Source organism: Galeopterus variegatus, unplaced genomic scaffold, assembly GCF_000696425.1.
Source record: "Galeopterus variegatus unplaced genomic scaffold, G_variegatus-3.0.2 Scaffold168, whole genome shotgun sequence".
In the NCBI taxonomy this organism is placed as follows: Eukaryota; Metazoa; Chordata; class Mammalia; order Dermoptera; family Cynocephalidae; genus Galeopterus; species Galeopterus variegatus.
This window is the reverse complement of record NW_007726279.1, coordinates 290,898-307,610: the sequence shown is the minus strand read 5'-3', so window position 1 is coordinate 307,610 and position 16,713 is coordinate 290,898. Positions and strand designations below refer to the sequence as shown.

The 16,713-nt window shown below is 36.1% G+C and overlaps 1 protein-coding gene across 2 annotated transcripts in view; it reads right to left on the bottom strand.

Annotated features, from left to right (window-relative positions):
• GOLGA5 (golgin A5) overlaps positions 1-16,713 on the bottom strand; it is a 42,607-nt gene that overhangs the window by 7,433 nt on the left and 18,461 nt on the right. For both annotated transcript variants that reach the window (XM_008594891.1, XM_008594898.1), the window contains exons 6-9: positions 15,783-15,986; positions 10,631-10,801; positions 8,055-8,183; positions 2,738-2,836 (exon numbers count right to left, since the gene is read on the bottom strand). In XM_008594891.1, the coding sequence (XP_008593113.1) occupies positions 2,738-2,836; positions 8,055-8,183; positions 10,631-10,801; positions 15,783-15,986 (603 nt within the window). The remainder of the gene's footprint in view (positions 1-2,737; positions 2,837-8,054; positions 8,184-10,630; positions 10,802-15,782; positions 15,987-16,713) is intronic.

Sequence of the window (16,713 nt, the reverse complement as noted above, 5' to 3'; positions counted from 1 at the left end):
TTTAAAAAAAAAAAAAAAAAAAAAAAAAAGAATATCACCCTCAACAACCACTGTTCTGATTTCCATCACTAGAATTTAGTTTTGCCTATTCTTAAGTTTCCTAAAAATGGAATCATACAGTATGAATACTTTTGTGTGTGGCATTTTAAAAAAAGACTTATCCAAGTTGTTGTATCAGTAGTTTTTTGTTTTTTAACTACCAAGTGGTTAGTAATTTATCTATTTACCTGTCGACAGACATTTGGGTTGTTTCTAGTATTGGCTATTTATGGACAAACATAAATATTCATGTACAAGTCTTTGTGGACATGTCTTCATTTATACCGAGTAAAGATCTAGGGTCACAGGTTAGATGTATGTTACCTTATCAGAAACAGCCAGTTTCCTAAAGTACGTGTGCTACTGTCCACTTCCACCAGCAGTGTATGAGAGTCCCAGTTGCGCCACATCCTCACCAACACTTGGCACTGCCAATCTTTTTAATTTTAGCCATTCTAGTAGGTTTGTAGTAGTATATTTTACTGATGACTTGAGCACCTATTAAGTACCTATTTGACCACTCATATATCTTCTTCTGTGAAGTTGTCTACTCAAGTCTTCTGCCCATTTAAAAAAAATGGTTGTGCATCTTTTTTTTTTACTAACAGGATTTCCTATCCTGTTTACAAATCCTTTGTCACATATATGTATTATAAATATAAATATATATAGTATAAAGCCAGTCTGTGGCTTACCTCTCTTTATTTTTGTAATAATGTTTTTTGATGAGCAGAAAATTTTAATTTTGATGAATTACAATTTGTCATTGTTTTCTTCCATGGTTAATACTTTCTGTAACCTCTCTAAGAAATCAAATCTGTCTTCCTCTCAATTGTTAAAAAGTTCTCTTATACTCTATCCTAGAAACTTTATTGTTGCTTTGCCTCTCACAGATTTGTTACCCCTTTTCCCCTGGGTGATGGAGCTGCCAAAGATTACTCAAAACCCATCTCTTTCTGAGCAGTGAGAAGCCCTGAAAAGAGGTTAATCTCCCAGAACCCTCAGGATAGAGGCATTCCTTCCATTTGGGAAATTAACCATGAATTGGGGTTCTCTTCCTGCATTTTTTCTCCAGACCAGGAAGTTACAGGAAGAGAACATAGGTGGGGTTTTTGCTAAGTATAGTTTAACAAGTTTAACAATAGAAGCTGGTAACATTCAGTAAGATAAGCAAGGTGACCTTCCATAATGCAATTTTCAAGAAGTTAAGTTGATCCACCAACAAAAGCTTGATCTTAGCAAGAATTCTCTTCTTACAGCAATTTCCCAGTATCTTTACATATCAATCAGTAACCTGTCTGTCCTTTGAGCCAGCAACCTTGCTGTGTTAAAATTCTTTATCTTACAACAGAGACTATAGCCTGGGGAAAATTTCCTGTCTTTTGCAAGGTTAATATTTGAAACTGCAAGGCTTTGGAAAACCAGGCCCTGTGAAGCACATTTGCTTTGTGCATACTCCACACTTTATAGCTTAGCCTTAGCTTCATCCTAAATTAATTTTTGTTAACTTCACCAGTCTAATAGGGGATAAAGATTATGGTTCATGTTTTTTTTCCAAATGTTTTTATCTACTCCCACACAACAGTTTTTGAAGAATGAAAAAACACTCTAATCAGTTAGCTGTTCCCAACTCATAAAAATTAAGATTATTTCAAAACATTTTAAATTATGGACTACTATCAAGTCTGAGAACTTAGAAAACTAAAATAATCTGGCTTTTCATGGTTCAAACTAAGACATTAGCTAACTAAAAAATGAAGAATTAGTAAATCTTTATGAATATGATTTATGTATATTATTTACTTATTTATTTTATTCATTAATTTTTTTAAAGGTGAGCCAAATGAAGCAGTGGAGGTGGAGAAGGAACAAAGAAATCTGTAACTGGTAGTGATCAATTAGTTGTAAACACCACTTGGACCCCCCATGTATATTATTTAAATGATTAATAAGTCCATTATAAATTAAGCCAATCATCTAAATGTAAGGGAGGAAAGGACAATGTATAATTACAGGGTTAGTGAATGCCTCATTCTATCAGTTAATGATAAAGGCTTTGATAAATTTGGGTGGTAGGCACATGGGCATCATTATTCTCTATCTGTTTTCTATTTCAAAGTTAAAAAAAGGTCTTGGTGGGGCCGGCCCGTGGCTCACTTGGGAGAGTGCGGTGCTGATACCACCAAGGCCCCAGGTTCGGATCCCATAATAGGGATGGCCGGTTCGCTCACTGGCTGAGCGTGGTGCTGACAACACCAAGTCAAGAGTTAAGATCCCCTTACCAGTCATCTTTTGGAAAAAAAAAAAAAAGGTCTTGGTGACTACATGGAAGGCCTATCAATTGTTAATAGGAAGATTTATCATTGGACTTTTCTTAGGAAAAAGAAACCACAATTATGAAACTGGCAATCAGCACAAACACACAGAAGTAAGAAGGAATAAAATTTTGGGTTAATTCTTATCTCCTCAAGCGTCTTTGGCTACAATATACTTCTATAACAAGCAAGCCAAGAATACAGAAAATGTATACTCAAATGGCATTAGATGAACATTCTACACCAGGTTGAAAATAACCTGTATCTCACCACGCAGCAATGGAACTCAGGTGAAAACATGGGAAAAGGAGGTCTTACTGTATTCTTAAAAAAAATAGCTTTATAATGACATAATTTCCCAATGTGTGAATGCTCATTCATACCTGATTCCTGAGTTTTTGAATTTCTTCTTCTCGATCTTTAATTCTGCTTTGCAATGTGTTCTTTGTTCGATACAGATCTTCTTCTATATAGTGGAATTCCTACAAAGTGAGGCATGAATAAACAAAAGCTAAATCAGTGTTCCCTACTCCATCTCTAGTGCCTAAAACAGTGCCCGGCACATATTATACACTCAATAAATATGTGCAGAGTATATACTGAATGAAAAAATAAACAGACTTGGATGAGTCTGATGAAAATTAACACTTGAGCATGATGATGTAAACACAGGCCCACAAATAATTGTTAGCAGGACAAATTACCAGAAAACAAAGAAAATATTTTTATCTTGTGGCAATGAGGAAGAATGGGTTATCCCTTCAAGAATCTCAGGTATACAATAACATTATTAATAATGACAATGAACTGGAAAAAATATTTACAACATATATGATAAAGATTTATATTATTAGCAATATAATGTTCATAAAAATAGATTTTAAAAAACCAAACCAGGAGCCATATTAGAAAAACAGGCAAAGTGCATGAGAAAAGAAGGAAAAACAATAAGAATTCAATAAGGTAGTAGAGCACAAAATAATATGTAAAAACCAATACCTTTATCTACAGCATTTGGAAGATATAATGGGAGAAAGACTCCAACATACAATAGCAACAAAAAGAAATTTAACGATAGATGAGCAATACTTATAAAGAATACTTTAAAACATTTCTAAAGAATACAAGAAATATCGGAACAACAACAAAAAATTCAAACCATGTTCTTGGATAGGAAAACAACATCATAAACATGTCAATTCTCCTCAAGTTAATTCATTAACTTGACATGATCCCAGTAAACACAAAAGTTGTTGCTTTAAAAAAAAAAAAAATACATAAGGTTATTCTAGAGTTCATATGTAAAACTGCAAGAAAGAACAGCTAGAAAAACTGTAAAAAGGGTATCTACTTGGCTGGCCCATGGCTCACTCGGGAGAGTGTGGTGCTGATAACACCAAGGCCACACGTTTGGATCCCATATAGGAATGGCCAGTTCGCTCACTGGGTGAGTGTGGTGCTGACAACACCAAGTCAAGGGTTAAGATCCCCTTACCAGTCATCTTTTTTTTTTTTTTTTTTTAAAAAAGGGTAACTACTCATAAAGATAGGACAACAAAAAGATCTCAAAAATTAAAAGCATTGTGGTACTGATGCATTAATAGGCAAATTGACCAACAGAAGAGAATACAAGTTCAGAAACAGACCTAGATACCTTGAGAACTTTAAAACATGATAAAGGTGCCATCTCAAATCAATAAAGATAAACTATTTTAAAAAATGGTACTGGGATAGCTAGGTAGCCGTATAGAAGAAAATTAAGTTGGATCTATACCTCACTTTACACACCAGAATAAATTCTGAATAGATCAAAGACTTATACGCAAAAATAAAATCATAATAGTACTAGAAGAAAAACTACCCGGGTGAATTTGTTTACAATTTCAGAAAGAGGGACACCATGATGGAAAATCCAGAAGCCTTGGTAGAAAAGAATGATAAATCTGACTACATAAAAATCACACTTCTTCATGGCAACCAAACAAAATAAAAGCCCTAGGCAAAATAAAAGATAAATGACAAACTGGGAAAAATTATTTGCAATGCATATCACAGACAAAAGGCTAATATCCCCAATACATAAAGAGATCCTACAAGCTGATTTTTCAGAAAGACCAATAACACAACAATGAAATAGTTCTCAGAAAAGGAAATACAAACAACTCCTAAATACTATGAAAAGACACTCAGCCTTACTCAAAGAGAACCATTTTCATGTACCAGACTGGCAAAAATCTTAAATTTTGATAACACACTGCATTTCCCCACTGTTACGGTGAAATAACTCTCAGACTGTTGGTGGATTATAAACTGGTACAAGCCTTATGTATGGCAATTTACCAAAATCCATCAAAATCATAAATGCAATGTATCCTTTTCCCCAATAATATCCTTTCTAGTGAAAAACATAGGGAAAAAAGTTTAATCTCACTAACAATCAAAGAAATGTAAACTAAACAATAAGTTACCATATATAACCTATTAATGAAACAAATACATTTTTAACTACATCTAATGTAGGCAAGGATGCAAACAGGAATTTTATCATCATATACAAGTTGATAAAAACTCCTTCTGAAAAGCAATTAAACAAAATATATTATGAGACTGAAAGATTTATAGATTTTAATCCAGTAATTCCCTTCCTAGAAATCTAATCTAAGGAAACAATCAAAGATTTAAAGTCAAAGATGCTCATACCAGGACAATCATAGCAAAATCATAGCAAAAACAAAACTGTTCAATAACAGGAGCATATTTAACTGGATTACATAGTCAGTACCCATTGTGGAATATTATATAGCTATTAAAATCATGCTTTTGAAAAATATTTAATGACATTTACTGATTTAAAAAAATAAAACTGAAAGATCTATTTTTTAAAAAAATTTACATTTAAGTATAAAAAAGACAGGGAAAAATTTTATCAAATTTCGATGTCACACTAGATGGTGGGGGATGTTTCTGTGTGCTAGGGAAAAAAATCAATAAGTTACTTTATGGAACAAAAAAAGAGTCATATATAATCAACTGGTAACTAATTCAGGCCATGGTCTCTTAATTTTTCCTTCTTATACTATCAAACAGTACCGTTATGAAAATCGGCTTCCCTGAGATATAATTTACACATATAATAATTTACTGATTTTAAGTGAATTAAGTGAATTTTAAGTGATTGGATGAGTTCTGACAATTGTGTAACCGACTACCACAACCATGACACAGAACACTTCCATCACCTAAAGAAGTTCTCTTGTGCCCCCTGCATTCAATTCCTTTTCCCCATCCCCTGATAACCACTGATCTGCTTTCTACCACTATAGCTTTGCTTGTTCTAGAATGTCATATAAATGGAATCATATAGTACACAATACTTTGTGCTGGCTTCTTTCACTTAACATAATGTTTCTGTGATTCCTCTATGTTGTAACATGTATCAATAGTTCGTCCTTTTTATTACTGAGAAATATTTCATTACATGGATATATCATTTTGTTTATGCATTCACGCCTGATGGTTATTTAGGTGATTTCTAGTTTTTAACTTTTCTGAATAAAACTGCCATGAATATATAAGCACAAGTCTTTATGTAGTCATACGTTTTCATTTTCTTCAGTAGAGACTTAAGAACAGAACTGCCGGATAGAGTAGAACTGCTGGATCATATAGTAAGTTTATGTCTAATTTACAGGAAAAAAGCTGCCAAGTTGTTTTCTGCATTGTTTTCAAAATAGCTGTACCATTTTGCATTTCTACCAGCAGTGAGAGATGGTTCCAGTTTTTCCACATCCTTGTCAACACTTGGTATTGTCAGTCTTTATAAGTGTAGCTATTCTAGTGGGTATGTAGTGGTATCCCATAGTGGTTTTATTTTGCATTTCCCTAATGATTAAGGATGTTGAGCAGCTTTTCATGTGCTTATTTGTATCAGGCAATATCTTGCACCTGTTTTGTTCCAGCAGTGATAGAAGACAGAAAAAAAGAAATACCTCCAGATTCACTAACAACTGCACTAATGCAGTTAGTTTGTACAATGGGTATGCTCAGTCAGATTCAGTTTAGAATCTAAGAGCAAAGCACATGCCAATACAAAAATATACTCAAATCACTGAAATACACTGTAGAACAAGGAAGAAAGAATAGAGTTACAAGGTACTTTCAAAAGCATTCTGCTTAACTATGCAGACAGTAAAGGAGTAAAGCAGCAGTAAAGGAGCTGTATGAAGAAGCAAAGGTGATAAGGAACCAAGCTGCTACATGTCTGTAGATTTCATAGACTGAAAAAACTGAGATAAGTGAGAAAAGAGATAATTAGAAAGGTAATTAGGGTAGGAGAATCACAATTTACAAGAAGGTTTGCCTGGTTTCTTTCAAGCTCTAGGCTAGCACAAAATTTAAGGTTGAAATTACTTAAATTAATGAAGAGCACTAAAGGACTATTTAATCCCCAAATTAAATAATTTACATCTTATACAATATCTGGTTACTAAGTAAATAGCCTATAGCTACATTCAGCTCCATTTTCCTCTAATTAACTGCCTCATTTTAAAAAGGGAACTGGGAAGAGGGTGTAGTAAAACCGCCTGCTATAATAAAATAAAAATTATCTTAGTAATCATCAAGAACATCAAATTGTTGCCTTTTAATACATAATATCCCCTTAAATAAATTAAAATGCAATTTCTGAAAGGACAGCTAATCTTATAACTAAATTATCTAAAATAGTCTATGACATACCCTGCAGGCTGCTACTTGGTGAGTTTTTACCTTACTACTTAGGAAACAGATTTTAAGTACTACTTTCATAATACAAACAAACATTTCTCTGAGAATTGAGCCCGTTAAGAAATAATAAATATTAATCAAAAAATCTTTAAAGAATTTAAAGGCACAAGGCTGAGTATGTTCTAAGTATTGCACTGAGAATTATAAGAATAGTTTTCTGCAAAGTGAAGAGAATAGTGGCGATATTATTGTGAGTATGAAATAAGATATATACTAAGGGCCTATAGCAATGTAGCTACCCAGTAAATTAAAGATGTTATTAATATTAGCTATAGAATCTTATTCTGAAAATGTGACTATAACCATGTTCAACTGTGTTAATACTAACACTATTATATAAGCACATTAAAGTAAAATAATTTGGCTTGGGAGCAGACAACTGTCAACTGAACAATAAAATACAATTTTAAACATGATTTGTAAGAACAGTCTCAAGCAGAAAAAGCAGTTAATATGACACTAATGTTGTATTTGTATTTCTATTAAATAATATTTACTGTTGTTCCTAGAAAGTACAAATGTAATAAACTGTGAAAATCAACTATCAATATATAGTATGTTTTATTAAAGATTTCTAAACATGCATACTCTGACAAGGAGATATAATAAAATATAGACAGGGTAGTAGAAAGAATTCTGGGCACTGAGACAGGAATCCTGGGTTCTATTCTATTCTTTAATTAGTTGTACAATATTAGGCAAGTCCCATCACCATTTTGTGCCTTTATTTTTCATCTGTTAAAAAACAAGGTAGGTAGGATGGTAAGGTAGGAAGGACCTATAAGGTCCCATCTACTGCTAACACTCTGAGCCCGTGCTCTAAGAATTTCAGTGAGTTCCTTTACACGAAGGTCTCATCCTATGACCACTAGAGGACAGAGTCTTTCTCAATAATCATCAATCTAAAATCCTTACCTGCTTCAGTCTGTCCAATTCTGTCTCTAGTTCTTGTTTAGATGCTTTTTGCCCAGCTATTTGGTCTTGTAAATCTTGTAACTGTTCTCTTGCTGATTCTGCTTCACTAACCTGTTGAGTCTCCATATCCTAAAAAAAAAAAGAACCTTACATGTGAAAGCAGTAACTAGCTGTTCAGTTCAACATTTACTGAGCAACCGTTATGTGCCATGAACTGGGCTCAGCAGGCACAGAGGGATAAAGATGAGTGAGAAACGGTTTCAGCCTGTAAGGAGCATATAAACTGACACCTTCATCATATCATATGTCTAATAGTGAGCAGAGAGAACAGGGCTGCAGCACATAAACTACCTTGTTTCATGAGTATGAGTAAAAAGTGGCTCACTGGGAGTCTTTTGTCTCTATTCAAAAGGGCCCGTGGCTCACTCGGGAGAGTGCGGTGCTGATAACACCAAGGCCCCGGGTTCAGATCCCATATAGGGATGGCCGGTTAGCTCGCTGGCTGAGCGTGGTGCTGACAACACAAAGTCAAGGGTTAAGATCCCCTTACCGGTCATCTTTAAAAAAAAAAAAAAGCTAACAATTTGAAAAAGAACAGAAATATAATACCAAAAAGGACTTCACTGAATTAGTCCCCTGAAATTTCAGGTTATAATTTTCTTTTTTTCACTTTAATACTGTTATCTGTTTTTACGTCTTACCATATTCCTTACTCTCACTTCTTCAAACTCAAAAACCACTTTTCTGGATTTCCTGTCAAATGGCAAAAAACATAGCTCTAGGTTTCTATATTTCCCAATAAGGGTTAAGCATTAGTCCATTCATATACTACTACAAAAGATTAAAATCAGTATCTTAATTTTGCTTTTGATCTTTTGATACATTCTTTTTACACTCATGTCCACATACTCTGAAACTTCACATAATGCTTGAAAGAACTGAGATTAACAATACTCCCAGGTAATCAGAGAGCAATGTAAACTCACACAACTTTGTGGATTTAGAGGAAAAAGGAATAATTACCATTATTTTTCCTTACCTTTGATTTTTTTTAGTAGAAGGTAGATTAATCTTTGTCATCAATTTGACTAAATCAGGTGAATTCTTGAGAGGCAGGCCATATGCATACTTGTTAAGAACACCTGTTCTAGAGCTATACAGACTAGGGTTCTAATCCTGGCTCTGCCATTTTACTAGCCTCATGGCAAGTTACTTTCTTCTTTGGGCCTAAATATTTTCAACTATAAAACGAGGATACCATCATCTGCTCACAGAGTTTTGGTAAGGAATATGGTAAGGACATATGTCAAGTGCTTGGTGCAGTGTCTGTCGTATAAGTGCTCAGTAAATTGATAGCTATTATAACTACTAATGAATCTTCCATTTTACTAGACCTAATACTTTTTATCACAGATTTCATAAACTTCTTGGGAAGGGTAGGAAAACAGGTCAATGTCATTAATGATGCTGGGATGAGATACTAAATAAAACAAATCATATTTTTCATAATCTCACCCAAAAGACACGGAATACATACCTAAGCTCATAGGACTGAAATCTTTGGAATTCAAAATTATTTACAGATTAAAAAAAAAAAAATCCCACTTTAAAGAATAAGAATAAATCCAGAAATAACAGCAGTTATTATTTACTGAGGGCCTATTACATATCAGGAACAATGCTAGGTCCTTTATGTATATTTTCCCTTACTGTCAAAAGAACCTTTGTTTACCTGTATTTTACAGATGAGAAAACTAAGGCTAAGCTAGATGAAGTGCCTTGTGCAAGTTAACATCTATTAAGCACATACCAAAGATGGGATCTATATCCAGTTCTGTCTGATATTCAAGTCTATGTTCTAGACAAGATATCCTATTCTCACAACTTCCACACTTTACTTTGTAGTTCACGTAAGTTTTACAAATCAATGACTTGCAGGGTTCATGCATTGATGAATATTCATTCTCTGCAAAAAGTGTTGTTTTTTTTTTTAAGGAAAAAAAGGTGTATTACCCTGAACTTTATTTTCTCTCATCCTCAGAGATTTCTTCCTATAGTATTTATGTCAAAGACCCCATTTTTAAGCCAAATAAATGGCCCATTTACTTTTAGATTAAATATAGTAATTAGACAAAAACTACAAGTTATAAAACTATAATTAAAAGACATCCCTGAGCACATTCTAATATCAGAAAACATCCCAGTTTTGCAGATAAATCCAAATCTGATTTGCTTTTAACCACTAGAACGTAAGATCCATAAACATGAAGATTCTGTCTGGTTCCCTGTTATAACTTCAAACTTAGGCACATAGCAAGAACTTGGTAAGAATTTGTTGAATGAATATATCTGGTCACCTGTGTTTCTTATTCCCATAACTTTACAGCCAATCAATGTACAAGAAACCTACTGCTACAGATTCACTACTATATGGAAACTAATATTCTAGCAGAAGTTTCGCACATTATTTCACTAATGCCCTTTCCCCAAAATATAGAATCCACCACCTCTCAAAGTGTTAATAGCTGGGGGTAGGTATATGGTTCCTTGTCAAGCTGAACCACAATGAATCTTACCTGTACTTCAGATCTCAGTTGATGTATCTGGCCCATCAGCTTCTGTATTTCCTCCCGTTGCATCTCCTTCTCATGCCGAAGTTCTTCTAGCTCCATGCTATTAGCAGTATTGTTATCTAGGCCTTCAAAACCAGAACCTTCCTTTAAGCTGTTAATCAATTTTTCTTTAGACTATTATAAAAAAAAGAAATGTGTTTAAGGAAAGCGGAGATGGCTTATATAGTATCATCTACCATACAGAAACTAACCCACTATGGTAACATTCCAATTATTGTCTCCATCAAAGAAAGTCCACAGATTATTAAATCCATAGGGATAAAAATGTAATAGAGCTTTGCTGTACAATATCCTTGGATTTTTGCCCCTACAATCACGTTACATTCGAAAACTTGTTATAAACAAGATTTTTCTCATACTTTCTTCTCATGCTTTTTTTTCCCTCCCATCACATTTCACTCAAGTATTTATGGAGCACCTACAATGGGTATGGCACTGTGCTAAGTGTTCTGTATAATAAAGATAATATCTCTCACTCTGGATAGTACCCTCTCTGTCCTATAAACTAAAAGGAAGTTATAAGCATCCAGTACAAGGTAATAAAAACAAGTTGAGAGAGGGATATGGTTAAATTACTTGCAGAGTTCTGAGGGGGGGAACCACTTCTGGTAAAGAGAGGGCTTTATTTACTTGAAAGATACCATTTATGCTGGCCTGGAAGTATGGCTAAGATTTGTCAAAGTGTAGAGAAAACAGAGAACAAAGCATTTTTTTTAAAAAAAGCATAAAAAAGCAAAAGCACAGAGAGTCTACAAAAAATATTGTGAAACACCAAGGTCAAGGGTTTAGATCCCCTTAATCTCCAGCCGCAAAAAAAAAGTATTGTGATATGTAGCTCAGATAATATGTTTGAACCAATTTGTAGGAGCTCCAGATGCCAGGCTAAAATGTTTTAATTTTATGAAAACAAATTACAGGCTAAAACAAATTACCAAAAAGTAGATAGGGGCATAATATGACCAGAGATGCATTTTAGGAGGGTTAATCTGACAGTGGTATAAAGCCAGTGTTCGCAAACTGTGGTCCATGTGCCAGATCTGGCCTGTGGCCTGTTCACAGCCCGCAAGCTAAAAATGATTCTTATGTTAAAAAAAAAAAAAAAAAAAGTAAAAAATAGAAACAAAGAATATGAAAAGGAGACCCCGTATAGCCTGCGAAGCCTATAGTATTTACTCTTTGGCCCATGCTGACCCCTGGCATAAAGAAGGAGTCAGAAGAAGAGAAAATGATTCTTATGTTTAAAAAAAAAAAAAAAAAAAGTAAAAAATAGAAACAAAGAATATGAAAAGGAGACCCCGTATAGCCTGCGAAGCCTATAGTATTTACTCTTTGGCCCATGCTGACCCCTGGCATAAAGAAGGAGTCAGAAGAAGAGATTTGACATGGGAAGACCAGTTTATAAAATGCTAATTCAACACTAGTAATAATAAGGACGAAAAGCTCTTCCACCATAAATACAAATATTTTAAAGTCACTCCTGTCCATCAAGATAATTGTTCCTTTTCTATGTGGTAGAATTTTGGGTTATTTCCATTTCCTTCTTCAAACTTTTTTTTGTATTTTTCAAGTTTTTTTATAATAAACAAGATAATTTATATAGATTTATTTTTTAAAATTCAAAAAACAAAAACTCCCAGCCTCATACCCCTATCTAACTACTGTCCTGTCCTCATGTTTGTAGTCAAGGTGTTCTTGTCTTCATGTCTTCACCTCCTAATGTGCCCTGGAACTCTCCTTTGTGAGGTCCCCAGGGACCTCTGAGTTGTAAATCCAAGAATTCTGCTCAGTCCTCACCACATCATCACATCAGAGCTGTCTGCCATCTGAGGACTATTCCCCACTTGGAACTCTGCCATTGCTTGGCCTCCCTGGATGGCGTCAGTCTCTTCCTGATTCTCGCCACCCTCTGACCACTCCCCTTCTCAGTATTTTTCTTGTGCAGGCTCTTTTCCTTTGCCAATTTGAAAATGCTGATGTTTAAGACTGTGTTCTCAGACCCCAGCCCTGTTCCCCCCTCAGGCTACAACCATGCTTAGATAATCTTGTCCACTCTCCCAGTTCACTCAGCCATCTCCACATGGCTAATGCCCACACCTCTCTACTGAGCTTCAGGCCTGAGTTTCTAATTCCCTTCCTAACAGTTTTGCCTTAATGTCACATCAATTTTGCAAACTCATCATAATTTGTCATAATCACCTTCAACCCTAATCTGCTGTCTTCCCTGTTTCCCCTTTTATACTATAAGGGAACATCATTCACACACTCAAACCAGAAACCTGGAGTCATCCTAATTCTGCTTGCCTTTTTCCCCTTCCCTCCAATTAAAACTCCAAGTCTCATATATTATACCTCCTCCATATCTCTTAGCTGCCCCATTTGACATCCTCACTGCCACAAGCTTAGACCAGGTACTCATCATTCCTTATAATCACCTCTTACCATCTACATGCCTCTGATCTCACCATTCCTCCCTGTATCTCTTCAATGCATTCAATAATTTATTGAGAACTGGGCACTGTGCTGGGCAATACAATGATGAACAAGATAGAGGTCCAAGTCTCCCCTAACCTCTTCCTTGCTGCCACAGTTCTTACACTCAAATCTGATCATGCTACTCAAATTCTTTACTAGCCCCTCCCCCATCACTTACAGAATTAAAATCAAAACTCCTCTGCATGGTATTCAAGTCCCTCCACAATCTGGCTTCTGCCTCTCACTGAGTTTTATCTCTGATTTCTCAATCTCTAATACTTTATGCTCTAGCAACAGGGAACTAGCTGCAGTCCCCAAATATGCATGTTCTCTTAGGCCCCTCGCTCTGGCATGGGCTGTTCTATCTGAAATCTCTTCCCTATCATGAGTGTTCCTACTCATCCTTCAAGTTTCTCTTTATACACCATTTCCTCAGTGCAGTGATCCCAGACATCCCCAGGCAAATTTTAAGGGCTGCTTCTCTCAAGCTCCCACCTACTCCATCGATAATTTCATTGTATGAATTACCTCAGTTTTTTCCCCACTAAACTGAATGCTCCCTTAAAGGAATAGGACCATCTTTTTATCTTTGTATCCTCATCACCTATCATAGTGCCTAGTGAATAGTTACGTGCTCAATAAGTACCTTTTCAATGAATTAACAAATTAGAGTGATACAACAAAAATAATTAGAAAGACAGGTTTGGGGCCGACCCCGTGGTGCACTCAGGCGAGTGCGGCGCTGGGAGGGCAGTGACACTCCTGCCGCGGGTTCGGATCCTATATAGAAATTTTTTTTTTTTTTTGTCTTTTTTCGTGTCCGGCAACGGATCGCAACCCTCAGTGTTGCCCCCGTACCGGACCGGGGACCGGCAACGGGATTGCAACCCTCGGTGTTGCTCCCGCGCCTCGCTCAGCCAGTGAGCGGGAACCGGTCTGTATGTGGGATCCGAACCCTCGGGCGGGAGTGCCGCTGCGCTTCCCAAGCGGCGCACTATCCAGTGCGCCACCGGGCCGGCCCTAGAAATTTTATAAAAAGGATGAAATATCTCTTGTTCCTACCATTGTTTTTTTAAAAATGTTATTTTGCCACTACCCAGTTCAAGTCTTCAACCAATCACCTTAATACCTGTGATATTAATGTTTGTTGTTAAGCAGCTGTTTTGTTGTTCCTTGCTGATCTCCCATTGAATTTTTTGGTGCTTCTGCTCTAGGCCTCATCTAGCTCTCAGAATTGACTCACCTAGCATTTTTCCCCCTCCCTTAGATCTAAGTTGACCTTACCCTCTACTTTAATAAAAAAGACTGTAGTCATCTAATGTAGTTTTCAACTTCTCTTTCCTTTTCTGCTTATATCAAAGGGAAAACACAGAATAATTTTTTTGCCTGTCCATTGATTCCATCTCCTCCTACCTCATTTTATCCCTTTCTCTGTAAATCTGTCCCCTTTCTTCTTGTGTGTCTCTCTCCACTGCTGCCTTCTCGGCTTACTCAAGAGCGCATGGTTACTTAGTGGAAAAAAGAAAACTAGAACTTAGAACTCCTCTGTAAGAAAAAAACAATCTCATTTAGCTTTTTGACCACTTTGAACTATTTCCCTGTCCTCCTCCTTTCTTTCAATGTCAGACTTATCCAAATTGTTATATATATGCTGTCATCATTTCTTTAGAACTTGTTAACTTTAACTCCTTCATGTGATTTCTGTCCCTACTACATTTCTGAAATGGTCTTCTCAAAAGATTTTAATGACCTAAATGTATATTCTCTGTCCTTTTTAAAATTTCCATACACTTTGATTTTGGTAGCACATTTGGCACTGTTAACCCTCCCACCTTCTTGAAGCTCCTGCATTCTATGCCACTCACACTACTTGGACTTTTTTTTTTTTTTTTTGTCTTTTCCTGCTGCTGTTTCTGACTCTCTTGGACCCTCTTCCCAATCTCCAAAAGTAAGAGTCCTCTTAAATTCTCTCCTAAACCCTCTTTCTTATCCCGCATTGTCACATACTCACTCTGCTTCTATCTGTTGCCTCCATGTGATGTCAAGCATGTCTACAGCCCTAACTTCCTGACCCTAGTTTCTAGCTGCCTGCAGTGTGTCCCAAACCAGAACTAGCTTTTCCTTCATTCTCCTGTTTTAGTAAATATTATCGCCATCTGGCAATAAAGCATGAAACCTCAGGCCTACTTTTGACTCAACCTTTTTCCTTTAGACCCGATCTCCTACTGGCAAACACGTTTTTGATTCCACCTACATGAAATAATATGTCCATCTCCTCCAAACCTGTCTTTCTTTTTTTTTGTCTTTTTCTGACCGGTAAGGGGATTGCAACCCTTGGCGTGGTGTCGCCTGCACTGCGCTCAGCCAGTGAGCGCACCGGCCATTCCTATATAGGATCCGAACCTGTGGTGGGAGTGTCGCCGCGCTCCCACTGCCGCACTCTCCCAAGTGTGCCACGGGCTCGGCCCCTTTTTATAAAATTTCTAAGTAGAGCAAGGCACCTGAAGCAAGCCAATCCAGCCAAACACAAAAAAATCATCTTACCGATATCTACACAGAGTCTCAAAGTGTCTCTCAGTTAACGACTAATCTAAACATCCAAAAATGTACATTTCATGCTTACCTGGAGTATTCTAGTAGCTTTTTGCTTGTAGTCAATTAATTCCTGCTTAGAGGACTCCAGGTTCAACTTGTATTGCTTGACTTGCTGCTGTAGTTCATCAACTTTCTTCTTCTCATCTGAGTATTTTCTTTCTGCCAGAGTAACTGCTTCTGCCAAATTCTGACGTTCCACTTCCACTTTATTAAGACGTGCAGCAAACTCATTCTGTGGTAAATATTTATATCATACTCATTATATCATTTAGCTTTGAAATATATTTTACAATTATCCATTCAGATAACTTAAGGGATTTATTAGCTCAGCCCAATAACATAATAGGGAGGGAAAAAAATTCATTTGTTAGGAGCTAAAGAATAGGAAATCTAAGGTTGTGGCTCCCACAACGCATCAATGCATCAAAATCAACTAGGGAGTTTGTTAAAAATACAGCCATCCAAGGCCTTTCCCAGGCTTACTGAACTGGAATTTCCAAGAGTGGGTTTAGGAATCTATTTTTTAAGAAATTCCCCAGCTGAATCTGGTCACTTGGATATTAAGTCTGATCTGATACTAGCTGATCAATGGCTAACAGGTCTACAGAAAACAAGGAAGTCTCTTAGAAAACAGAATTAAGTAAACAGTTGATTTTCTCTGACATCATCACTAATGTTTTCCCCTTATTTCAAATTTTCTAGTAAACTATTTAATGTGATTTTTTAGCTAGGAAACTTTTAAAGCACACTGTAAAAAACACATTGCCTGTCACTTGTTAGCCTGTTCAGAATTAAATCTCCCAGTTCTGAGAACTGTTACCCCTTATTTTCAAAAGCTCCCATCACCAGAAAACTCAGAAGTCAGAAAACTTTTGTAGTTACACGCCAATAACTAAAGCCCACAAACTTCTGATTCAAGATCAACTCATTTTGGAGAAAAACAGCAGGAGGACTACTTA